At 54.6% G+C, this 24,774-nt stretch overlaps 2 protein-coding genes across 9 annotated transcripts; one reads left to right on the top strand and one right to left on the bottom strand.

The window, feature by feature from the left end:
* Positions 1–5,259: 5,259 nt before the first annotated feature.
* On the bottom strand, positions 5,260–14,180 carry TAFA3 (TAFA chemokine like family member 3). Of its 2 annotated transcripts, none has more exons than XM_085527362.1 (6): positions 14,119–14,180; positions 10,876–10,952; positions 10,570–10,685; positions 7,260–7,409; positions 6,575–6,699; positions 5,260–5,984 (listed from the first exon to the last, which is right to left on the bottom strand). In XM_085527362.1, the coding sequence occupies exons 3-6, from the start codon at positions 10,682–10,684 to the stop codon at positions 5,973–5,975; spliced, it is 402 nt and encodes a 133-aa protein (XP_085383488.1). In that variant the 5' UTR covers position 10,685; positions 10,876–10,952; positions 14,119–14,180; the 3' UTR covers positions 5,260–5,972. The 2 variants fall into 2 exon arrangements, with proteins under 2 accessions (XP_085383488.1, XP_015740880.2); XM_015885394.3 differs by having other exon boundaries at positions 10,869–10,952; positions 14,119–14,176.
* A 3,765-nt stretch (positions 14,181–17,945) lies between these two features.
* PPM1J (protein phosphatase, Mg2+/Mn2+ dependent 1J) lies at positions 17,946–24,338 on the top strand. 7 transcript variants are annotated; one of them, XR_014938747.1, is made up of 10 exons: positions 17,947–18,270; positions 19,475–19,601; positions 19,705–20,004; positions 20,348–20,476; positions 21,055–21,139; positions 21,794–21,912; positions 22,020–22,083; positions 22,296–22,403; positions 22,534–22,685; positions 22,916–23,826. XR_014938747.1 is itself a non-coding variant. In XM_015885244.3 (10 exons), exons 1-10 carry the CDS (start codon positions 17,999–18,001, stop codon positions 23,061–23,063), a joined length of 1,488 nt encoding a protein of 495 aa, XP_015740730.2. In that variant the 5' UTR covers positions 17,957–17,998; the 3' UTR covers positions 23,064–24,338. The 7 variants fall into 7 exon arrangements, 5 of the variants coding, with proteins under 5 accessions (XP_085383245.1, XP_085383246.1, XP_085383243.1 ...); XM_015885244.3 differs by having other exon boundaries at positions 17,957–18,270; positions 20,364–20,476; positions 22,916–24,338; XR_014938748.1 differs by lacking the exon at positions 21,055–21,139 and having other exon boundaries at positions 17,949–18,270; positions 20,364–20,476; positions 22,916–24,338.
* Positions 24,339–24,774: the final 436 nt, after the last annotated feature.

The raw sequence follows: 24,774 nt of genomic DNA, 5'->3' as shown, positions 1-24,774 counted from the left end.
CTCTCCCTGCTGCCCCCCAGCTCTGCAACCCATTGGGCTGAGTACAGCATTGGAGATCAACCTGACAGAGCCCCTCTACCCTGGGGACACGGCAAATCCCTTTTAATCCTTTTCTTAAACTCTTTCTTACAAGTGCTTACGACAGAGTTTATCTTTCATCTTGGGGTCTAATTCTGGTTTCCAGATGAGTTTTTCTTTCACAACGAGACCACAGCTGTGCTCGTTATTTCCAAATGAGAGGCTTGGAGCTCAAAGCCCACACCTGCAACTGCAGCTCCTGTATCCTTTGCTCAGATCCTACAGCCTGGGGTATGGGGATGGAAACAGGGATGTTTGCCATCAGGGATGGCAGTGGGGATGGGAGTGGGGATGGCATCAGGGATGGTCAGATCTGAGAGCTGGGATGGCAGCAGAGCTGGCAGCTCCGTGGCACTGCCAGGGCACTGATACAGAGACCAACAGACACAAATAAATCACCCACTCATTCTTTTTTAAGGCAGGGGCTCCATCACTGCTACAAGTGATTAGATTGTTCTGCTGCCAACGTCTCCTTATGTCCCAACTGAGTTGGCTTTGGGGTGGCTGCAGGTTACGTAAAGGCACAGCCTGACTCACACCAATTAATCCCCACATCAGCAGCACCGTTTGGTTCTTTTCCTGCCTCTTCCACACACAGTTCTCTCATCAGCTCAGCCTGTTCCCATAGAAACTGAGTAGCATCACCACGGAGTCACAGTACCTCTGTTTTTAGGAGTTATCACCCGGCCTCCTTTCTGCCCTGGGTCAGCATCCCAAGCTGCAGCCCTGCTGCTGCCAGTGCTTGGGTTTCAAGGAGCAGTGCCCAGGGCAGCAGCAGTAGCATGAAGATATTCATTCTGTTGAGCACCAGACCCCCATGTCCCCATGGCAGCCCATGCCCTGGCACACAGCTGGGTGCAGTTGGCAGCAGCATTCCCCCCTGTGCTGCTCCTCCATGGCTGCAAAGAGCTGCAGCAGCAGCAGATCCCCAACCTGCAGCCTCTTCCCCCCCTTTGTTTTTCCATCAAACCTCTAATGTAAATATTTGCTGGCATCTCTCCCACTCTGCTGGTGGTGCAGGCTGAGCTCTCGGAGAAGTTCTTTAAAAGTCTCCTTGATGTATTCAAATCATCTCCCATGTATTCATTGGATTTGCTGGGTTTTGCAGGAGTGAAACTCCTGCACATATGGCTCCGCTTATGCAACTCGTTGATTAGATTTTACATTTCCACGTGTGATTTATGGGAAATTGCCCACAGACTCATCAAAACTCCCCATCCTTTAGAAATGTCCCCAATACTCATCCATGTGTTTTACACAGGACAAAAGCAGGGCGGGTCTGTATTCCAGAGGGAGTCGTGCTGATAAGAACACACTGCATTTACAGCAGTTTAGATGTGAGATACAGCAAACGTCTCACTCACCACGCTTTTAAAACCCCCCTAAAATGCACTGCAAGGAATCAATCAGTGCCGACTCAACGTACGAGAATTGCTTTAATAAATCTGAATAGATGTGTCAGGCACTGAGTGAATTACACATTAAATAACACCCAATTCTCCACTGGACGCATTGATTGTTATCAGTAAGGGTGTACTTGTTGCTGTTCCGGAGCAGGGGCCGATCAGCCCCTCACCCATCTCATTTCTTATGTTTTCTTTAGCCCCACTAAGCAGCTTGAGACAGATAAACCCATAAGTAAATCTTCTCCCCAAAAGCTGTTTTCCAAGCACGGGTTTGATGTGCAATGAGCTGTTCAGATGGCTGATTTATAGGGCATATGAAGTTTCCTACCGAAAAGAAATATGATGGATCTCTCAGGTGTCTCTCTGATTTATTGGCCGTAGGGCAATTTATAAGTCATGTCAGTAACTTCATCAGTAACACGATTAATTCTGAAGTTATCCCTGAGTTATCCCAGCTCGGTGTCACTGACGAAGCTGTGATGTGCTGAGTTATGGGCTGGCTCTGAACTATGGCTGACTTTGGAATAAGTCACAGAGCTGAGCCATCAGTCAGCAGATGGATGGATGTGGGCGCACAGTGGCATGTTGCCACATCAGATGCTGAGCTCTGACTGTTGGGTTGTCCACCTGGTGTGCTCCTTTGGGAGAGCAGGCACTGATTCACCCTGCTGGACACACAGATCACAGCCCCAGTGTTGATTTAAGGCTGAATTGGGGAGGAATGTGCAGCCGGCACCGCTGCGGGGCTGCTGGGCACTGGCATGTATCAGGGCCATTAATTAAGATGTCATTTACAGCCCCGCTGGGTGACCCTGATTAAACTGTGTGATGGCAAACGCTAATAAGAGAGATGATATCCCTGCAGGTGGCGAGTGCAGTGCATTAACCTCCTGGTGTGGAGCTTCCCTGGGTCACAGGGGCAGCAGCATCCCTATCTACTGCCCTGCTGTCACTGCTGCTGTCACTGCCATTGCAGCGGGATGTGGAGCAGTGCTGTGTGCTTTCTCACTGTGCACAACTCACTGCTCTGAACGAATTTCAGGCCAACCCCATGCAAGTGCCATCAATTCCTGCAAACACAGCACCACTGCCACTCACAGCTCAGCACCACGCAGCCCCTCCTGCCATGGTACCGCACTGCTCCAACTGAACATCCGTCACAGACACTGAGCAGCAATTCATCATAGCCAGGGCTGTGCTCAATAACCACCATGAGATGAGTAAGTAATGACTCTAGAATGCATTCCCACCTTCCCACTTCTCAGGCTGCCCAGCCCCAATGCTGTGGGTCACTGTGGGGCACAGTGTGAGCTCAGCACCCCCTGGATCAGAGCTGTTCTTGAAGCAACGCTCCCTCCTGCAATCTGAGAACAACCATCAAGGTAATGACAAAATCTCTCCTCAAAAGGCCTAAAAGTGATAATTTGATTAATGAAATGGTCTGATTTACAGCCCCGAGGGGCCTTTCAACTCAGAATCCATCACTTTACGCCTGTTTTACGCCGAATTCACTGTTGAAGTCACTGCAAACTGCATTAGTGATATTAAATAATTAGTAAGATTAATACTATAGAGCCTGGGCAAAATCCAGATTGATTAGCGCTAATTATCTTCTGCCTATTTAAATAATTTATCCCTGTTTTCCCGCTTGGGAAGAGCAGGCATTGCCCTGTTCCTGCGCTCAGAGCTGGAGGGGACGGTGCCTATTTGACCCATTAACTAACTACAGAATTTCTCAGTAATCCCCAACAGATGAGCATCAAAGAGGAGACCTATGGTCCGGGCTAATCCCTTTATCATGAAGTAATGCTACAGAAATCAAATACCGGCAGTAAGTCGGGAGATTAACGACAAGCTGGGAAAGGCACAAATTAAATTGCAATCTCCCTCATTGCTTTGCACAATGCCAACAGTGCCAGCAGGAAAACAAGGTTAGAAATCACTTTATAAAGATGAAAATCTCCTTTAATCCCTGGTTTGGTTGGTAAATAGCGTGTGCAGAGCGGGCTGTGCCCCATCCCCACTGCCTGCACCCAGGGAGGGCACAGAGAGATGGGCACAGGAGAGCAAAGGAAAGGGCTGGAGGGGCTGCAGCAGTGGGTTGAACTTCTGCTTTTCTAGCTCAAAAACACCCAAATGAATAATTGATTCCCTTCCTTAGGACATCCCCACATGCTGTGCAATCCTGCAGCTCTACTTTGCTGCCTGGAGCAAACATGGGGCAGCAGCTTTGGCCATGACCCCCAGCTGAGCACCCCATGCATGGCCCAACCGTCCCACTGCTCCTGCCCCACTGGTGCTCTGTGTTCCTAAATGAGGCACTACAGCTGCACGGTGCACTTTCCTCTTTTGGCTTCTGGAAGAGACAAACCTTTTCCTTGCTCACTGCTAAACCAACAAGGAGCAAACTGGGCAACAGCAGCAGGGCGAAGGTGGCGGGGGTTACTTCTCTTATCCTGCTACAAGGGAAAGAAATCCAATATAAGCCTGTAAAGCAGAAATCTAAAGCCACTAAACCAAAAACGTCCCTCCTGCCCTAACCCAGGCTGTGGCACTCATCACAGTGAGAGATCACAGTGGTGACAGCAGGAGCGGGAGCAGCAACACTCAGGGGATCATAGCCATGCATGGGCCCATTGAGATGGGTTTCCCCCCCATCCAGGCTGCAGGGGATGCTCAATGGGGCAGCCCACCCTGCAGTGCCACACAGCCATGCTCTGTGCTGGCAGCATTGCCCTGAGCAGCTCAGCACTGCTGACAGGTAATGCTGATTTATACAGCGGAAATAAATGAGTCTGCTCTGCAATTTCACCTAATTTTGTCTCCCATTTCAATTTTCCATCTCTCAGCGTAACGCCGGATGGTTAATTATGTTTCCATCTTACTTCTCAGATAATACACCCCCTCGTACCGCACGTCGTCGCTTCTCAAAGGGTCTCATTTTACCTTTCATTTCCCCACCTAGCACAGCTCTAAATTTAATCAGCTCGTAATTTTGGGATATTTTATCCATTAGGCCTTTGTTATTGTGAAGTAAAATGGAATCCTTGTCTTTTAATTCACTCTCTAATAATTCTCCACCAAACCTCAATACAAAGGGCTTTTTTTCTTCTCTCCACCCTCCTCCCCCCCCCCAAAAAAAGACTAATTTAACGAGGTGTAATTACAATATCCAGGAGATGATATGGAAGCACCTGAACTGTGACAGCCCCCAGGGGCTGTGGCTGATGAAGGGACCATGCTCAATGGGGATGGGGCCACATTGCAGCTCCTGGATCCCCCCACCCCTGGGAGCAGGAGGTGCAGCATCACTGCTGGGTAAGGTTTGCTGCCAGGAGGAGCCCACTGCCCCTGTGTGCATCCATGGTGGCACACAGTGGGGGGTGATCAGTGCTCAGCACACACAAAGGGGAGATTTGCTCCCCCAAACCAAGGTTGTATCCCATATGAAAACCTCAGCTGGGCAATGGGATGTGGACCACAACCTGAGGGATCCTCCGCTCGCCTTTGAGGTGTAAATCAGCCTTCCCTGAATTAAAACCCCTGCTCTCATTCAGAACACCTCCCATTAAAGGAACTGATGGAAAACCCAAATCCTGCGTGCTTAAAGCCACAAAGGGCTCAACAGATCAGCAAAGCAATTTCATGTGTAGGGGAACTGGTGCAAAAATGTCTCTCTCTGTGGTCGGATGGCACTAAAAAGCAGTTGTGAGCATCGGGTCCTTCAGCCCCATCACCAGCATTGCCCCTCAGCTTCACAATGAAGAGATCTTCCGCAGAGATTAAATTGGATTTAATATTTCACAGTCTGCTATGTACATCAGTCTGCAGCAACATTATGTACCCCAGAACAGGAGCAGCTCCATGCTGGGTCCATGAGCCCCCACCTCCCCTCCAGCTGCAGAGAGGGGACAGGGCACATTGGGGGGCACAGTGCTTCCTTCCTTAATGCCACATTCAGCCCAGGGCTGCAGAGCCTGCACGTGTCCAGCACTGGGATCCCCCTCTTTATTCAGCAGTTTGATGCAAACACAAGCAGCAATTTGGTGCCTGAGATTGGAGCATCAGGAACAGGCATTAAACTTGCCGCCTCATTAATGCAATTACAGAGGAAGGGAAGAAGCAGCAGTGTGCTCTGTGGAAATGTTTTGCCATCTCTGGAGCACAAGGAGGTGTCGGACCGACCCGGTACCATCACTGTGGGCAGCACTGAGCTGGGTCTGCATCCAGGACAGGGAGAGGGATGCAATATCTGTGCAACTCCCACAGCGCCGACCTTGGCTGTTTTAGCTTGGAATAAAGCCCTGCTGTCTGTCTGTCTCCATAACTGCCAACAACCCGAGCATTTTATTTCAGAGGATGGGAAAACGAGCCCATTTCTTGGCTGCAGGGCGCATCACGGGGCAGCAGGGGATGTGGAGCTGTGAGGCTTTGCAGCAGTGCTGGCTCCATTGCGATGTCATCAGGGCTGGCTCCAGGTTGCAGGAGCTACCGGGTGACCTGCAGGAGAGGAGACAATGAACACCCAGTGGATGCAAACATAACCTGCTCCTTGCATCCCACAAGGCAGTTGTTCCAGGGTTATTTGTGACCCCCCTCACTTTAAAGGCTGTTCCCACTTTGGGGTCTGTCTGCACTGGGAGGCTGAGGGCTGAAGCAGCAGCTGGGGGTTGATGGAAACCAAGTAATGCAAACCAAAGGCAGCGATGGGTGCCCAGAGCAGAGAGACCTTCCCAGACATCCACACACACACTTGAGCAGGAAAGTCCTTTTGGTGATCCAAAATTAAGGCAATAATGAAACCCCCCACCCCCAAAACACTTCTTTAATGTGATAATTTTACAGCGGGAGATGAGGGGTGAGAAAAGCTCCAGCACAAGGAATAATTACCCTCGACTGCATGAACAATGATGAACAAAATTATGCAACTGATTAACCGTGACATACATGTAATTACTAACGTGTTTGATACAATTTTAATTACACCTTGTTCTTCGGGGCGTTCAGCAAGCCATGAAAATAACAATCATGTGGTTCTCTGCCACTGATGGCCCAGGGTGGGGGGCAGAGGGGGCTTGGGGCTGACATACCTTGGTGGTCTTCACTTTGTTGCCACTGCTGCAACTCCAGCCCGAGAGGTCGGGCAGCACCTTGCACTCCTCCCCAACCAGGCAGGGCTCCATCTGGCACCACCACTTCTGCAGCACGATGGAGGCTGGGGGAGAGCAGCCATCAGTGAGGGGGCCCTCTGCTCCCAGTGCCCCCAGAGCAACCCATTGCCTATCACTGCCCCCAGTACAAAGCACAGCATCAGCCCCATCCCTATAGGGCAGGGGAGGTATCTCTGCTCCAGGCCATGCTGCTGATGCAGAGCTTTGTGAGACTTGTATATCCCATGCTAACAGTGTGGATAATTAGAGGGGGCTTCCCTATCATCGGGAAGGACAGCACAAAAGTTGTGTGGGTCAGTGAAAGCCTTCCCTGCGAATTAACCCGGGTATTTCCTGGCACCAGGCACAAAAGCACTGCAGGATGCGAATCAATAATGCACTGGCAGAGGCTCCCAGCTGCTTCTGGTGGCCCTATGGTAACGGCACATGACATCAACCGATGAAATATATATAGGCTGAGCTGTGCTTAGTGCTCCTAAGTGCACCGATGACGTGGCTGGAGTCACGTCCCTGCCTCTTCTGCAGGCACACAGGGACCAATGCTGGGGAGCTCCGGGTTGGGGGCAGTGATCACAGGGCATCCCCCTGCCCCACAGATACTCACCATCCACACAGGAGGGGGCTGCTCGCGTGGTCCCTGCCACCTGCCCCGGGAAGCAGGAACACTTCACAGTCTGGGAACGCTCCTCTATCTTGTTCTTATTGCAGCACCTGTGTGCTGCGATGACCTCGCAGGTGCCGGGCTCCACGTGTGCTGCAGGAGAGAAGGAGCTGTGTGATGTGGGGACATGAGGCAGCTCAGCACTGGGCAGCACCTCCACAGTGTAAGGGAGCTGGTCCTGCCCCAGACCCCTGACATCCAGCCCTGAAAGCTCTCACATCCATCACCGAGCACAATGAACAGCTTGGCCAAGAGCCTTGCAGAAACAAAGGAGCGCAATGGCTAACCAGAGCTGATAATGAGAGGTGTGCTTTGCTGCAGGAGGGGACGTTGCATCCAGAGCAGCACCAGCCCGGCCCCCAGCACCGCAGTGCAATGCAGTGATCCCATTGCCCCGTCCTTGGGATGGAGGAAGGAGAGCCAGGATTGTGCTCCCAGCCAACAGAAACATCACAGGGAGCAGCAGGAACCTTGGCTGCTCTGCTGCTCCCCCTCCCAATGCCATTAAAATATTAAGGCAGAAAGAAAACTAACGTGCTGCCTTATCACCGCTGGGATCTGGGTTCAGAAGCTGGTTAGCATCGCAAATCAATGCATTTCGCTGGGGAACAGCCCACGTAGGCACAATACAAATGAGCCAAACAGGGCTGGATAGACTTGATTCCCATGACCTGAGCACCACTGATCCCTGCAGGTCCTGTTTAATGAGCACCAGAGGAGCTGGCACGGAGCTGCCTCACTGGGTATGGGCTGTATGAAGCTGCTGGGCAGAGAGGGGAAGAAGGGAGCTGCAACGTGCACACAGATCCGTGCATGGGAAAGGCAGCCTGTACCATCATTTGCTGTTATTTATTGTTATTTCATGGTCATTTTCTTTTAATGAACCATCGCTTTCATTTCTGCCCATAATAATTACACAATTACCTATCCTGGAAGTATTTTGTAATAGCATCTCTGGCCATCAATTTAATCCTTCCTTTTAAACGCCACCATAATTCAGTTTTAATGACAATCTCCAGTGTTTCTCTATGCAGAAATTAAACACTTTGGTGAAAGCAAAAAGGAAAGCATCATTACAGGACAAACGTGAGCATGACTGGCTTTGCTTTTATGGGGTTTTCACAGAACAAGCGAAGGTCCCAGGGTTTGGTTGGATGTAAGAAGGCACCTGTGGGGCACACAGAGCCCCAGGGGAGCTGCAGCAACAGCCTATGGGAGACAGCAGAGGGTGAGCGCAGCAAACCCTGCAAGCCTGGGACGGCTCCAGCGCTGCTGGCACACAGCAGAACCCTTTTAAGAAACTCTTATCTCATGGAACCATAAAGGCGCTGTGAAAGCACGAGGCTTTTGAGTCCCGTGGGTACAAAATAAAACAAGAATACCACCCAACTCTGGCTGACCTTTAAGTGAGAGGCAGAACGGGGCTGCTGATGGCACAACCTGAGACGCCATGCTTTGTCAATGAGGAGGTGCAGGCACTGCTCTGTGAGCCCTAAGATCTCCATGCACTGAAGTGCAGCGTAACCACTGGGCAATGCCAAAGCCTGCAGCACCGAGCAGGGCAGGAGGGTGGGGGGACCACACTGCCCACCCAGCAACAGCCCCACTGCTACCATGGCTTAAATAATTCACGTCTTAAAATCACTACTGCCTCAGGTGCATGCATTATTTAAAAGGGGTTTGCAGAGAAGTGCTTCTGTTTTTATTGCTCGTTATCACTGTGCGCCGGCTGGAGCTTTTTATTGGCTCGTCATATCAGAACTCAGCTCACCCCGTTCCCTCTGTAGCACATACGAGTGCACGCACACACACAGCTGCTCACCCAGCTCCCAGCACCTGATGCTCACAAGCAGAATCCAGGGATTGCATTGAGAACTGTTGATAATGTGCTGGTGTGGAGACCCCCCACTGCTGGCAGTGTGTCCCACTCAGCTGTCCAGGTCTTCTTCCTGCCCTGTGCTGAGCGATGGCTGTGGGTGATGGCAGGGATGGGACTCTGGCTGTCACACTTATTGCAAGGTCTTGGACTCCATGTAGAGCTGCAGGGATTGCTGCTCACATAGCAAGGTGCATGTGGGATTGGGCTGCCCGTGAGTCATTCTGCACTGAGGAGTCCCTGTCTCCATCCCTGGATGACTCCATCTCTGCTCTGTTCATGTGGATGCTTAAATCCAATTGCACACACCAGGACACACTGCTCTGCTTTGACATCAGCATTCTCCAGGTGTGGGGTGAACGTGAGCAATTAGACTTTACTCCAAAGCCAGATGCATTGTGTTCCTGGAAGGCCAACAGAGGATCTGCACATTCCATCCCTTCAAGAAATGCCTGAGTTTGTAGGCTGTGAAATCCTGTGGCTGTATAGACACAACCACATCCTTCCCTCTGCAGTTTTACACTGGTAGGTGACTGAATGCAGCGCTGTGCATGGGCAAAAGCACTGCATGTGTCTGTCCCTCTGTGAATGCCATCTGCCAGCAGCAGAGGTGCAGCAATCCCAGCCCACACCTCCCGCTCAGCTCGGTGTGCAGCAGCGTAACCGCGGGCTTTCCAGGGGAAAATGTCACCAGCACTGAGAACGCAACCTTAGAAAAGGGCATTCCCAGCATAACCTTTACTAAAAGATGCCCTAAACGAAGCAAAAGCACAGGGCAGACAAGTGGAAAATGAATGCTACCAACCACCACAAAACAGGGGAAGCAAGAAACAGTGCAAGCAGCAAAACTCCTGCAGCAACCATCAAGGATGTGCTGCAAGAAAACTCGACAACACAGAGACACAGAGCAGGGTTGTGCATAACTCCCAGCCCCACACACACACATGGGGCACCTTCCACAACTCACTGAGTCCCAGCTGTGTTCTTGGGGTCTGGCCATGCCTCAGGGCAGTGCTTTTGGTAATGGCTTTGCTTGGAGCCAGCCCAGATCCCAGCAGTGCCTTCCCCTGCACCCTCCAGGTTGGAAGGGGAAGCGGGTAGCCCTGACTAGCTGGCTGATAGAGCCCCTCAAGAAGATACGCTTCAGTTTTAAGCAATGAGGATGGGGATTATAGGATTAGAAGTGCTTTAACCATCAGGGGAAAACGACAGAAATAGGACGGGGTTAGGTGTGGGGTCAGGCTGTTGCACGGTATTTTCAGATTAACCCTTGGCTGCCTGCTCCCCCAGAGACAGCCCCGAGGCACAGAGTGCATCCAGCTCACACCGTGCCATGAACCCCCATTGGCACAGGAGGGCAACGCATCTCTTCCCTACCTGAATGGCTTCTGTGGTGGGTGGAGGCCAGCGTCAGTCTTCCCCATAATGTGGTAAGGCAGAGAGTGAGCACTAAAACCCGTCTGCTCAAACTTTGTACGTCCCTTTCGCTCATTCTGCCAAGAACAAGAAGAGAAGAACAGATGGGGAGGGGCTGGGGGTGCCCCAAGCATACAGCCATAGGGTCAAGCCTTCCCCCCAGGGTAGAGGGGGCACAGTGGGGATACACCCGCCTCCCTTGGGCTTCATCTGCAGGAGGACAGTCAGAAAGCACAGCAGCAAAGAGAAGCACCGTTTACCTCTTACCGGGGCTTCCCGCTAACAGCCGTGCATCTGCCGACCACCGGTGTTGGGAGCTTCACAGACAGCTGACATCAGAGCATCTGAAAGGGGAGACACAGACAGCCCCATGGGCATGCTGCTGGCAGAGCAAACCAGAAGAAATCCAGGTGTTTCCATGTGCAGTTATGTGCTCCCATCGCCTCCTCGGGGGCCATCCCAATGCCCATTGGGATCGAATGGGGTCTGGGGCCAGTGAGTGCATCCCCACAGCGCTTCAGTACCAGCCCATATGTTACTGATGGAGAGATGAGCAGGAAGAACACCAGGGCTCTCACCTGCACCCCACAGTGCTGCCCAGTGGGAGGAGAGAGCTCCAATGTCCAACAGCCCTTTAAAAGAGGATCCTGCTCTGGGCCAGGCTGGGGCAGTGAAAGGCACTGATCTCACGATGTTCCAGTACAGAAAACACTGACATTTCATATGAAAACAAAGTGATGTGAGGTGGTAAAGGGCACTACTTGTTCTGAAACATTCCACAATGAATCGGGCTGTTTTAAACTGACATTTCGAAATGGAAAGCATCGCATTTCAAAACGCTGATGTAAAGTGATGGAAAGGGATGGAAAGGGATACTTTCCATTCTGATTTTCCAAGCTGGGAGGGGAAAAAACCCAACAGAAAATGTCACCCAAAATGTTGATATTGTCCCAGAGGAAAGTGATCTCGACACAAAAGTGTTTTAAGCTAGAAAATAATTCAGAGGCACCAAAACACTCCTTGTTGCTACAGCAGGACAGCAATGCATGCAGTGGGGTGATGTGGATGTGCAGGTGATGCGGTCCCATTGCTGGATCTATCCCTGCAGATCTCATGCCCACAGCCCAGCCCGGTGCCTTGAACTGCTCTGCAAGAGGACTGTGCAGGCTGGGAGACGTGCACGATGCTCACGCACAAAGTCCCCTTAGGATGGAACAACACAGCTCTGCAGAAATTGCTATTTTGACAGTTTCCAGCCTCCAACACCGTGAGGCACCAACTGCAGATGTTCAGTCTGACAAAGTTTTTCAGCCTGGAATGTCATCTTGAAACGAAGAGTGATGTGGCGGCACATCAAAGCACTTCATTTTGATTGAAAATATCGCTGTTTTCTGTTCCCTTCTGTTTGGAATTTGGTTCTATTTTCTGTTCAAGTTCTGTTAGCTGCTTTCCTCCCACCTGCAGGAAGTGCAAGACACCCAACCCTCTCTGCAGGCAGCTCTAAGGCACAGCCACGGTGCCAGAGGTGAGCACGGCTCTCCTGCACATCACACTGCTGCCCTTTGCACAACGATTCTCATTTTTCAGCACATTTGTTAACCCCAGCACGGAGCTGTGCAGGGCAAGGAGCAGGTGGACTTTGCAGCAGCCCCTCACATGCAGCTTTGGGGACCTCAGCACTGATGCAGAGGATGAGAAGTCCCAGCTGTGAACCTGGAGGCTCCTCCTGCACTTGCAGGGGTGGCCCTGAAGCCAGGGATGCTCCGGTGCTGGAGCACAGCCCGGTGCTCACAGTGCTAATGAGGGGTTCTGTCGTGCCAAATGACGTGCGGAGCTCTGGAAGTTGGGAGTGCTCCTTGCAAAGGTCCTCATGAGCTGAAATAATTATAGCCAGCAAAATTCTACCCAGAAAAAGAAACAAAGAGACAGGGGAGGCTGGATGTGAACTGGCTGTCTGTGCTAATGAATGCTTCAGTACAGCTCCACCAACCTTTGTGCACACCTGGCCCAAGAGATGTGCCATTTGTTTGAAAGCTATTTTAGCACTCCTGCTATTTCAGCACAGCCTGGAACTCTGCCGTTTTTGCTGGATGTAAGAAGAGTGTGCCCTGCTTCCCCAGGGCTCTGTAGTGGTGGGCAGCCCCGTGCCCAGCCTCAATATGGGGAGGAGACCCCAGAAGAGCCCAGCAGGCACAGAAACCTGTGATCACTGCAGATGTTACACTGCCTATTGGAGGGACGATTTGATTTTAAAGCTTCCCTGAAGCACCAAGTCAGGCATCTCAGCACAGAGCACAACGGCAGCACTCTTCATACCCACAATTTTGGGTTAATGCTGGCCAGCAGCTGGCTACACTCCAGCTCCCTGAACAGCACTGATGATGCTTAATTAAAGGCGAGGGTGGGGAGTCATAGCTACGAGGCTGCAGCTGCAGAGCTGGGGATGCACACAGGGAGCTGCTGTGCACACCTGGATGGACACCATCAGGAGCTCTGTGCAGCAACTCCCACCCTGCATGTGGTCCCTCAGCTGCACTGCTGCTCTCCGGAGCTAAATTGCAGAGCTCCAGGCTGAGCTGAGCCCACTCATATGCTTCAGTTTAGCTCCAGCTCTGAGTGCACTTGCAGCACTACAGCTCACAACGTCCCGCAGCCCCAGCACGGAGGGCAGCACGAGGCATGAGCTCGGCAAGCTGGCAGGGGGCACACACGAATACAGAGTGCTGCTTCCCATAAATGAGCTCTTTCCTCTGTGCTGGTAGATTTTCAGCTCCTTCCTCACTCCTCCCGTGTTTGCAGCATTTTCTTCCCGGCTCAGTTGAGCAGGAGAGTTTTTAACTTGAATGCAGCTCAGGCACGGCCCTGATTGCCGTCCCCTCACCCGGTGAATCCCACCTTCCTTCTCCTGCTGTCCTGAAGGTCAGCATTGACCTCACCCTCCCCATGTGCCAGGAGCACGGCCACACACCACGGGTGCGAGATCCAAACACGATCATCAGCAGCCACGGGAGCCTCGGCAACAGCTCGGAGGCAGCTCGAGGTCCCCAGGAGGTGCCACCTTCCCCCTCGTGGGCTCTTTGTAGGAGCGTGGGTCCCTTAGTGAAGGCGGCATCTCGCAGAGCTCCGGCATCCCGCGTGCCCACGGGCTCTTCCAGCCCCGGCGGCCGCAAGCCCCGCACCGCACGGATGGGAAGGCACGGCCGCTGCCTTCGGAGCCACTTGGCTCTAGCGGATGGCAGCGCATCACCCTGCCCGCTGAGCACCGGGCTCCTTGTGGGTTGCCGGCACTGACCCGGCACACCGCGGACCGAGAACCGCTGTGTACCGCAAAACAAGCGCTTCTCGCTCCCCCGCAGCGCGCCCCGCTCGGACAAGCCGGGCACAGCGGCTCCAGCCCCCGCGACGGCCCCGGCCCCGACGGCCCCGCAGCTCCGCCGCGCTGGGCTCCGTCCCGAGGTCCGTTCCCGTCCCGCCCCAACTTCGCAGCCGGCCGGGCCAGCCTGCAGGTACCTGCCGGTGCCGTCCGTGCGGGCCGGGGCCGCCGCTGTCCATGGCCGCCGTCCGTTCTCTCCGCAGGTTCAACGCCTGCTCCGCGGCCCGTGGGCCGGTTGGCATCGCCGGGCGGTGGCGCCGGCAGCGCTGGGCTCGGTCCGCTCCGCTCGGCGGGGCTGGGCGGCGGCGGGGGCGGTGGGGCTCGGAGCCGGGCGGCCCCGGTGCCCGCGCCGGCGCGAAGGGGCGCAGCGCCGCCTGCCGCCGCCTCCCCGGTACCGGCGGAGCGATCCCGGCCGCCCCCCGGGCTCAGCCCCGGCTCCGCGACCCGATGGCCCCGAGCGGCTCTGCGGGAATGGGGCGGACCTGCCCCAGTTATCCCCAGTGCTCATCACCAGGGCTGTTATAGGAGTGGTCAGTCAGAGAGCGGATTGACCTCCCCGACATGTCCCCCTCCCAAATCCTGGGTCATTGCCTCGGCATTGCCCTACAGAGCGCTGTGCAGCCGCTTGGAATCAAATCACAGCCCCTCAGAGCCTCCGCAGCACCGCGCCTGGTCCATTACCACCAGCTTTTTTTGCTATGAAAGGCTGCAGGACAGTATCCTCACCGGGGAGCGTTCCCTTCGTCTGCACGGACCCACAGCACGAGCCTAGGAGCATCCTTCTATAATCTCGCTTTGATTTATAGCATCTCCAATTCAGATCAGTGACAGCCCAACACAGAGGCACTGCCCGGCCCCACTGCATCCCATCAGCTCCTGGAGCAGCGGGGATCTGGGCCTCCTCCATGGGCAGAGAGGAACCTTGAAACCAGGGGACGACCCCTGGCCTAACACCCTTCATAACAATAGATTCTCTCTGCTATTTCATTAAACTGAGCTTTCTTGCCCCTCTTTTTAAAGGGAAAAAATCATATTACCATGTTAAGTTGGTTAGATGTGGCTGCTCAAGGGGGAAAAAAAGCTCTACAAGATTAACCCAAACTCCAGTAATAAGATATTAAGGAAATACGAGCATCGTACTCTTCAGATCAGAGAGTAATGGGGAAATTAATGGAAAAAAATTAATACAACATGAAATTAAGTCTGCTCTTTGTATTCATTAGGCAATTTGTCAGAGTCCACAAACCCAGTAAACACAAACAGATTACTTTCCAGATCACCAAATTTTAATGGAAATTATCAAGCACAAACACAATCAAAACCACCTTTCACGTCAGCCAAACTCCAATTAAATTAGGCCGGATTATTCAATAAGGAAGCCTACAAAAATCAAGCTCTTTATTGATGTAATGGCATAGAAATACAAACTCGCTGCTTTCCAGATCACAGCATTTCAATGCAGGGGGAGAATTAACACTTCAGCAAAGCTGATTTCATTGGAATTCCGGTGAAGAGAGCAGTAATTTCCCTTCTCTCCACTCCTCGGTATACTCAGTAGACTCCCTGCATTGTCCTCATTCCTGGATCTGACTCTTCCAGGAGTCCCTTATATTACTATAGAGGAAGAGAAGGGGGGGAACAAAGCTGAGTGCCCGTAAAAGCTGGCAAGGAAAGGAGCTGCACAAGAAAACCTCCCAGATGTTACAAGGAAAAGAATCATTTCCCCTTTGGCTGGAGGGCTGTGTTCGTATGGGGAAGATCCATCAGGTTCTCTGAAGGGAAAGGTGGGTTGGTAGCAGCAAATCCCAGCAGCAAACCTCCATCCACCTGCAGCAGAGGTGATGGGGATGGTCCACAGCACTGCACACTGCATGAAGCCCTTTGGTCTGCTGAGCACCACCTGCACTGAGCTGCAGTCACAGCTGAGCTCTGGGTGCAGCACTTTGCAATCAAATCACCCCTTAAAAGAAATAACAGTAAATTCTGAACTTCCCAATTACGGGGGACAGGCAAACCTTGGAAACCATTAAGAGCTGCTTCTTCTGGTGATGGATTATCCGGAGCTCACGGAGCTATTTGTGGAGCTTCACCGTATTACACTAATTATAAATTAATATATTGCTCATTACACAGTAAAGCTGCGCAGCCAACTAATGCACCTCTGCAAAGGGCTTCTTTTAAAACATCCTTCAATACTTTTATGATCTAGATGTTTAATTTGCTTACATACTGGCTTAAATGCCACCAACATGTTCTTTCCCATTTTCTTACCAGAAGATGCATTACAGCTCATGGCAATCTCCCCACTGTGCCCTAAGCAATCACCCCCTTGGGGGGAGAAGCAGCAATTTTGTTGTGCTGAAAGGAGCTCATTAGAGCTGGGGGTTGGAGAGGCCTCAAGAAGAGGGAGAAGGGAACTGGGGTTGTGGCAGGGATCACACAGACAGCTCTACCAAAGGGACACCCAAAGCAGGGTGAGCACCCAGTGCAGCGCTCAGGCAGGGCTGGGACCTGAAGGGTGGGAAGGAAACACAAGGATGGAGTAGGTGATGTTCAAAGCAGACTCGGGGGATGCTGCTGGGCCTCCCTGTGTCACTCACCCATGGGCCAGTGCCAGTAAAGGAGCACAGGGACAGAAGGCAGGGAGGAAGCTTGCATTGAGCTTACAGGGAGGATGAATGGGAGGAAATGTCGCTCTCTTTCTTGGAAAACAGCTATTAGCACTGCATTGTTTTGGGGAACGTTCTTGCAGCGTGTTTTTAGGGCAGGCCATTCTTTCTGCTTGGAGAGCAGCAGAACGGAAACACGAGGAGCACGAAACGAGGTCAGACTTGCACTGAAGTCAATCCCGATGCTGCAGTTTCCTTCTTTCCAAGGAACTTATCCTGGTGACTCAGCCGTGCTGGGCAGTGCGGGATGCCCCTGAGGAGCCCAGGAGGAAACTGCGCTGGTGGGGAGGGGTCGGGGGGAGGAGAGGGGCCGTGTTCCCCACCACCGTGCGCAGTCTGTGCCGCCCCCTGGTGCCCACTGCGCTTCTCAGAGAAGATAGAGGGGAACTCTGAGCAGGGAACGAGGGAATGGGAGCCGGGCAGAGGCGGGCAGAGGGCAGGAGGAGGGAAGGGAGGGCAGCTGGGACAGTTGGTGAGGATGGAGATGGGACAGGACATGCAGGTTGGGAAAGGGTACGTGCGTTCAGAGCTCACCGAGAGGCGCTGCTGAGCGGTTTGCAGCTCGGGAGAAAAAGGGAGTAATACAATATCCATAGGATGGGCTCAATAGTTTGCTTAGGGGACAAGGTTCAGCCAAGGACGCGATGGAAGCACTCAGCTGTGCGGGGCGAGCAGTGAGGGTTATGTTTCTGCACGGACCTGATGCACAGATTTGTGTGGGAAGGATGAAAGCAGCTCCCTGGGGAGTGGACCCAGTAAAGTAGACCCAGTTCTACTTCACACAGACAAATATCGTATTATTTTGCAGAATGTTTGTTGCCATGGGAAGCCCGAGGCAGGAGGTGCTGAGATCAGGCCCTGCGGGCATCACCCTGGGGCGGCTGAATCTGCATCCCGAGCAGCGCTACCGCAGCTCCGGAGGAAGGAGGAGGTTCTGCTCTCAGCCCCGTCAGCTCTGCTCGTTCCTCTGCAGCACGGCTGCTTATTAATAGCTCGGCGTGACCGCGGGGGGCTGGGTCTCACCGCTCAGCGTGACGAAGCACCGCCACGGGCGGCAGATGCTGGGTCGGAGCAGGAGGATCTGCGGGAGCTGGGGACCATCCCGCAGCCGGGGAGGAGGGATCCCACAGGGGCCGGCTGAGCTTCAGGTGACCGCTGCCAGGACCTCGGCTGCCATCCTTCACAGCCGGGAGAGCTGAGGCTCACAGCTGCATCACAGGAGCGGAACCATCTCGCTCCCGAGGATCGCCGCCGCTTTCTGTCCCGGTGCGCGTCTCACCCGGGGGGGGCGGCCCTGGGGCGGGGCCGGGGGCGGGTCTCGGCTCGGCTCGGCCCGGTTCGGCCCGGCATGCTGCTGCGGGTGCGCTCGGCGGTCTCGCACCTGGTAGCGGGGCTGGGCCCCGGGCCGGGCACGCAGCCCCCGGCCGAACCCCGGCACGGCGGTGGCGGCGGCAGCGGGGCCGGGGGCGAGGAGGGGCCGCGGGTGGCTGCGTTCTGCCGGCCGGCCTTCCTGCAGCTGACGCCCGAGGAACTGCGCCGAGCCGACGATCACACGGGGCGGGCGGTGCAAAGCCCCCGCGACGGCCGCCGCCGTCTGCCCTGGAGCACGGGCTACGCCGAGTGAGCGGGGCCGGGCCGGGCGGGGGGCAGCGCCGTGCCCGTCGGGGGGCTGCGGGGTGGGCGTTCGGGGCAGGCGGCTCCGTTCTGCCGCTCCCGAAGGCGGCTGTCACCGCTCGGTGGCTTCGATGCAGCGCTGCGGTGCGGAGCGGGGCGCGTTGCGGGGGCTCCCGGCTCTGCCCGACCCCTGCGGCCTCACCGAGCCGGGAGAAGCGGCCCATGAGAAACGAAAGTGGGTCGAGGCGGTGCTGAGCTGTGCGTTCCTACACCAGAGGGCTGCCTGCCGGCTGGCAGCCGATGGCTCAGCTCTGCCATCCCCCATCCCCTCTGCGCTTGAAGCACTTCCATTTTCTGCACTTATCTGCCTGGTGCCCGGTGCTACACAGGGAACTGATACTGAGGGGTGAAGGAACCGCTCCCATTCTTGCAGGACATGGGAGAAGGGAATTGAAGCTGCGTTTGGAACAGGACCTGACCCTGATTTCCCCTTTGGGAGCTCACTCTTCTTCTTCTTTTGCTGGTTTTGAGTTCCACCCGTAGCTGAATGCAGATGGGGAAGGTCAGGAGCTGAAGGCCACCTCTGCTGCTCCATGCGCTGCTCCTGCAGCTTTGCACGAGCTGAGCTCCCCTGGAACCTCCTGAGGAGGTGCTGGGGTAGGGGGGCCCTGCACTTGTTCTTGCAGGAGCAGAAACCCTGCAGATGCTGAGGGGAAGGAAAACTACCCCGTGCTCAGCAGTGGGACTTCTCCTCTGTGTCCCGGGACTTCTTTCTGCAAACCACTTGGAAAGTCCATGCCCAAACAGCTCACTCAGATGTGCACATTTACAGCTTCCCCTCATGAGCAGCTTTTGCAATCCAGACCTGGCACCTGCTTCGTCAGCACGAGCTGCAAAAAGTTCGTGTGAATCTTTCTGCAAAAGTTCTTCTGGTTCCATTTTGAATCCCCCTCCTGTCAGCTGCCTCCTTCCTCTGCAAGGTGCCAGTTTGGGATGGAGGCTGTGCACCCTGTGTAGTGTCTGTGTGCCCAGGCTGGGTGCCATGAAGCTGGAATGGGTTTGGAGCAGTGGTGGGGATGGAGGAATTTGGTGCTGCTGGGGTCACCTCTGCTGCTTGTGAGCTGGGCTGGTGTTCTGCAGTGTCTCTGGGTGAGCCCTGGCATTTCGAGTGCAAAAAGGAGAACCCTAATGCTTTGTTCCCTCCTGGCAGGGTGATAAATGCAGGGAAGAGCCAGCACAACGAGGACCAGGCGTGCTGTGAGGTGGTGTTTGTGGAGAGGAGGCCCAGCCCCAGGGGCCGCCTGCCCTGCAGGGATGGCAATGGGGAGCCCAACAGGGTGAGGGCATAGTGGGAGGCTGCTCCTCTAACAGCTATAACCCTCTGCTCCTGCCCAACTGCTCCCTTGCAGGCATCACTGAGCCCCCCATCTCTCCCCACAGGGCAGGAAGGGGTTTTATTTCCACTACTGGGCCCTGTTTGATGGACATGCAGGCAGTGGTGCTGCTGTCATGGCATCCAAGAGGCTGCACCTACATATCTGTGAGCAGCTGCGGGACCTGGTGGACATCCTACAGGACCCCTCCCCACCTCCCATCTGCCTGCAGCACGACTCCGAGCTGAGCCAGGCAGAGGACAACGGGGATGTCCCTAGTGATGCTCTGCCACGCTTTCACCTGGAGAAGGCAGTTTCCCATGAGAGCCTGGTGATCGGTGCCATTGAGAATGCCTTCAAACACATGGTGAGCTGCAGCTGCTGACTGGCAGCATTTGCTTTGCTCCTGTCTCCTCCCTGGTCTGCAGGGCAGCTCCTGCCCTATTGCTCTGCCTCATTTTGGGGGCACAAAACACACAGGCTTTGGGCTCTGTGTGTGAAGACGGTTCCACTGGGCTTTGTTCCAGCTGCTGCCTCCTCCGCAGTGCTGGGGAGGCTGTGTCCTGGGCTGCACACAAGACCTTGGGGTGAGCAGGGCGATGTGCCCAGCCTCAGCTGGCAGCCAGGGTGCTGACGGGGCAGCTCAGAGCTATTTCAGACTCCTTGGAGCTCTGCTTGCTGGCAAGGGCTGCTTCCCATTCTGCCCACAGCTCTCCATCTCTCCAGGACGAGCAGATCGAGCAGGAACGGGCATCCCAGCACATCTCTGGGGGCTGCTGTGCCCTGGCTATTGTCTACCTCATGGGCAAGTTCTACGTGGCCAACGCTGGTGACAGCAGGTACGTATGGCCCCAGCCAGACTGAGGTGCACCTCAGTTTCCACACTGTGCTGTCTGTGTGTGCCTGCAGCACTGAGGGAGCTGCAGAATTCCTTCCCCACCTCTGGCACTTGATCCCTGCCTTCCCAGGGATTGCACCAAACCCCAGCAGAGCTGGGCTCACCTGGGCCCTGCAGGGGATCTTTAGCCCTCGGCAGGACAGCAAGAAGGACAGGTGGGCCAGAAGTGTCAACAGATCCCCAGCTCCCTGGGACCTCCAGGAACATCTCATAAGCAGCCATTTTTTAAGCCATCCAAACCTCAGCCCTCCTGCAGGGAGCTCAACCCCAGTGCTGGGCACTTGCACCCATGTCCTGCTGCTGGCAACTTCTGCCTGCGCTGCACGAGGTGGAGGCTTAATAACCTTTGTGCTGCTTCTCTTCCAACCATAGTTTGCCTTCCATTTGCCCCATGCTTCTCTTCCATTTCCCCGTCTTCCCTCCCCTGCCCTGGGTGCTGGGCTGCAGGGCTCGGCTGGTGGGCAGTGGGGAGAGGACCTCTCCTCTTCTCTAACCTCATCCTTCCATGTCTCATTGCAGGGCCATTATCATCCGTAATGGGGAAATCATTCCAATGTCCAGGGAGTTTACTCCAGAGACAGAGAGGCAGAGGCTGCAGTTCTTAGTAAGGAAGACCTTTCTTCTAACCTGACTCCTGCTCACCCACCTCCTGAGCCCTGCCTGAGGCTGCCCCTCTTGCTGCTCTTGCACAGAGCACCAGGCAGTGCTGGGGAGCACTTCTGTGCCCTTCACCTTCAGTGTCCCATCGTGTGTTCAGGGGTCCCTGTGCTTAGTGCTGGTTTCTCACTCAGTGCTCCCAGGGGGAGCTGCAGGGTGCTGGCAGATTGCTGGCTTTCTTTCTGAGAGCTCCCCGTCCCACATGTCCTGGGCAGACCTCTCTGTTCTGTGCTATGAGACTTGTGAAGGTTATAAAGACCTCTCTGACTGCAGCGCAGAGGAGGAGGTGTTTATGTTAGAGGAGGTCTTGCTGGATGGGATTTCCTGCCTTGCAGCATATCTGAGAGAGCACCGTGCTACTTTTTCTCATGTCTGTGTTTGAATGACTGAGGGGAAGAAGTTGCTGTAAGCAAGATCCTCCCCAGCTGTGATGCACTCATGGGCAGAGGGCCAGGCGTGTGCTTGCTACACTGCACAGTAGCTGGGCTGTGGCCAGGGCTCTCTGTGCCTGAGCACCAACACTGCCATAAGTCAAAGGGTGGTGCTGGGCAGGACCCTGCTCTCCCATTGCTGCAGCTGAGCTCTCTGCCCCTTCCTGCAGGCGTTCCTGAGACCTGAGCTGCTGGGAAAGGAGTTCACACACCTTGAGTTCCCCCGCAGGATTCAGCCCAAGGAGCTGGGGAAGAAGATGCTGTACAGAGACCAGAGCATGAACGGCTGGTACTGTGCTGTCTGGGTCTGCCACAGCTCCAGCCCCTTCCCCATGTACCAAAGGGGCCTCATCCCAGGGCACTGGCCAACAGGTTGCTTCTGCTTATTTCATACAGGGCTTACAAAAAGATCGAAGAGGATGACCTGAAGTTTCCACTAATCTATGGGGAAGGCAAAAAGGTACAATGCTGGGATGTGAGGGGAGGGGTCCCTGCTGCCCTGGGAGGTGGGGGCCTGGCACTGTGCAGGGGTCATTCCCTGTCTGCCCTTGCTGAAATGGGGGTCCCAGCCCATTTTTCCCAGTGCTGTCAGGGTGCCAATGCCATGTGTATCATCTCTTCTCCCAGAGGTGAGGTAGCTTAAAGCTTGCTTTTGATTTTGCCTTTCTCCAGGCTCGGGTGATGGCCACTATTGGGGTGACACGGGGCCTGGGAGACCACGACCTCAAGGTGTTCAGCTCCAACATCCACATTAAGCCTTTCCTGTCCTGCTTTCCAGAGGTGAGCCCAAAGGCTCTTGTGATGGCTGGAGCTGATTGGGGTGATCTCAGAGAGTGCTCAAAGCACCTGGTGGTGTTGGGATGTCCATGAGCCCACTATCACCCTCATGTCCTGTCCCAATGTTTCCCAGGTCAGGGTGTATGACCTCACACAGTATGAACACTGCCCTGATGATGTCCTGGTCCTGGGTACTGATGGGCTCTGGGATGTCACCAATGACAAAGAAGTGGCCAGCGTGGTGATGGAGGTTCTGACAAGCTATGAGCCCAATGACCCATGCAGGTGAGGGGGAGACAGACAGGTATGTCCTGCACCATAGCATCTTGCTTGGAGCAGTGTTGTGGCCACATATCCCTCTGTACATAGTGCTCCTCTGTATGCATGTATCTGAGCTTTCCCAGACCCACTTCCCTGCCCCTTTGGCTCCTTCAGCTTCTCCTTCACCCTGGGGACAGCAGTGGGGTGCAGCATGATGCCTGCTGGGCTGGGGCTGACCACTGTTCTCTGCCCAGGTACACCATGGTGGCCCAGGAGCTGGTGCTGCGCTCCAGGGGCATCCTGAAGGAGCGAGGCTGGCGGCTGCCCAACGACAAGCTGGGCTCTGGCGATGACATCTCTGTGTTTGTGATCCCATTGGGTGGCCCTGGCAACTACATGTGATAATCTGTCAGCACTGGGCAGAGGGGCCACACTGCCTGGATGGCCGTGAGCAGGATGCTGGCACTGCACAAGGCACCGCTCACTCCAGCACTCAATTCCTGAGCTGACCACAAGAAGAATGAGGATCTTGGAGCCTCCTGCCCAAAGCACCCCCCTCACCTACTGCATCCCTGCCCTGTGTAGAGATGGAAGGACAGAGCAGAGACTGGGCTCAAGGGCTGGTTTTCTTGGTTGCTGTGAAAAGCCTCAGTGCTCTCTGGCTTCTCCGTGCATGCTCAGCACCTCGCCCTGGTCCAGGTGTGCTGGTTACAGCCCTATGACTGGGCTCTGAGTGCCTGTACCCGGTGAAGTCTGTGCTTTCTCCTGCAATCACCTCCTTTTCCTTCCCTGTGACATTTACACCATGGATGCTGAAGCTTCTGCCTTGGGATGGGTGTGGATTGGGGTCCTGCTGGCAGTGGGATAGTGTCCATCCCAGCTGCAGGTGCTGTGAGCCCTAAGGATACCCCAGTCCTGTGCTTGCCCTCTTTGGCTCCTGGGCCCTGTCCCCGGCTGGGCACACTACCTTGGTCTCAGGTTTCAGTGGACGTGACAGGGCTCAGTCACAGAGCACCTGGGAGGAAATGAGCTGTTGCACTCTCATGGTGTTTGCCAGCCCCTGGCTGTGCCATGGGCTCTGCCCACCACCTCTCTTCATGCCTTGGATCACTGCTGTATTTCTAGAGCCAATTATTTATTATTAACTGGAGAGCTGAGCTGGAAAGTGTCTGAATTCCTTCTTGGTGTGAGGTGGCAGTCGGTATGAATATAGGTCTGTTATTTCTGAGCGGTTCTAATTTGGCAACTGCCGAGCAGCAGTTACAGAGCAGCCCCGTTCAGCCAAGCTTAACAGCTTAAAATGCTGCATGAATCTGCTTAGCTGGGGGTTGGAAGCCTGCAATAAAAGCAGCTTGGTTGTGGCTGGGAAATAGGGTGGGCTGGTTTTTCCCCAGACTCGGAGCTGGTTCTGGGCAGGGCTGTAGCTGCAGTTGTTTTCTCTGCAGTATCCTGCATCTGCTATACCTCTCACCTGGGGGATGATGAGTTTCCTGCACCTCTGCAGCGTTGCACCCTGCAAAGCACAAAGCGAGACGTAAATAAACTGGGTGCACTTAGTGGGGAGTGAAAGTTATCCCGTGACATTTGTACCCGTGTGCATCTCTGTGTCGCAGGGGGATGATGCTGGGGTTGGAGGAGCTGCCCTTGTGTGGTTCAATAAAGCTCGTGCCTCTCGCAGTTCCACCTCAGCGCCTTTCTTGCGGAGCTCCCGCAAAGACGACTAACTTCAAAGCCAATTAGCGCTGATTAATTCGTGTAGGCAGGTTGGGTGCCATGTGAGCCGCTGTCCCTCCTCCCTTGCGTTGCTCCCACTCGGGGCTGCGGGGTTGGGGCTGCGCTGCCCGGTGCCCCCACGGCTGCCGGCCGGGGAGGGGCATAGCGGGCAGAGACTGAATTTAGCGCTTCCTCTGCGGTTCCCTTCTTTACTAAAGAAACGTTTCCTTTGGAGCCAGCTGCTGGCCCGGGGAGGGATAAATTAAGGAGAACGCGTCTCCGAAATCTTAAAATAGAAACGACTTACAGGGCATGGCCTGGGCTCCGACGTAACCCCGCTGCCAGGGCGGGGCAGGAGCTGGGCTGGGAGCGGAGCCCCCGGCGCACCACGGCTCGGCTC

This window comes from Coturnix japonica, chromosome 38 (genome assembly GCF_054131305.1).
Source record: "Coturnix japonica strain WE chromosome 38, WE-NBRP24, whole genome shotgun sequence".
Classification (NCBI taxonomy): domain Eukaryota; kingdom Metazoa; phylum Chordata; class Aves; order Galliformes; family Phasianidae; genus Coturnix; species Coturnix japonica.
Note: the sequence above shows the minus strand (reverse complement) of the source record. Positions and strands in the feature narration are given on the sequence as shown.

Bases quoted from the DNA above. Each gene is read 5' to 3' on its own strand.
- TAFA3 (XM_085527362.1), bottom strand. From the start codon at position 10,684: ATGAGCGAAAGGGACGTACAAAGTTTGAGCAGACGGGTTTTAGTGCTC. The intron at 7,410-10,569 runs GTAGGGAAGAGA...TCTCTCCTGCAG, and splicing joins CCACCACAGAAGCCATTCAG to CACACGTGGAGCCCGGCACC. The intron at 6,700-7,259 runs GTGAGTATCTGT...GCTCTCCCCCAG, and splicing joins AGCCCCCTCCTGTGTGGATG to CCTCCATCGTGCTGCAGAAG.
- PPM1J (XM_015885244.3), top strand. From the start codon at position 17,999: ATGCTGCTGCGGGTGCGCTCGGCGGTCTCGCACCTGGTAGCGGGGCTG. The intron at 20,477-21,054 runs GTACGTATGGCC...GTCTCATTGCAG, and splicing joins GCCAACGCTGGTGACAGCAG to GGCCATTATCATCCGTAATG. The intron at 21,913-22,019 runs GTACTGTGCTGT...TATTTCATACAG, and splicing joins GACCAGAGCATGAACGGCTG to GGCTTACAAAAAGATCGAAG.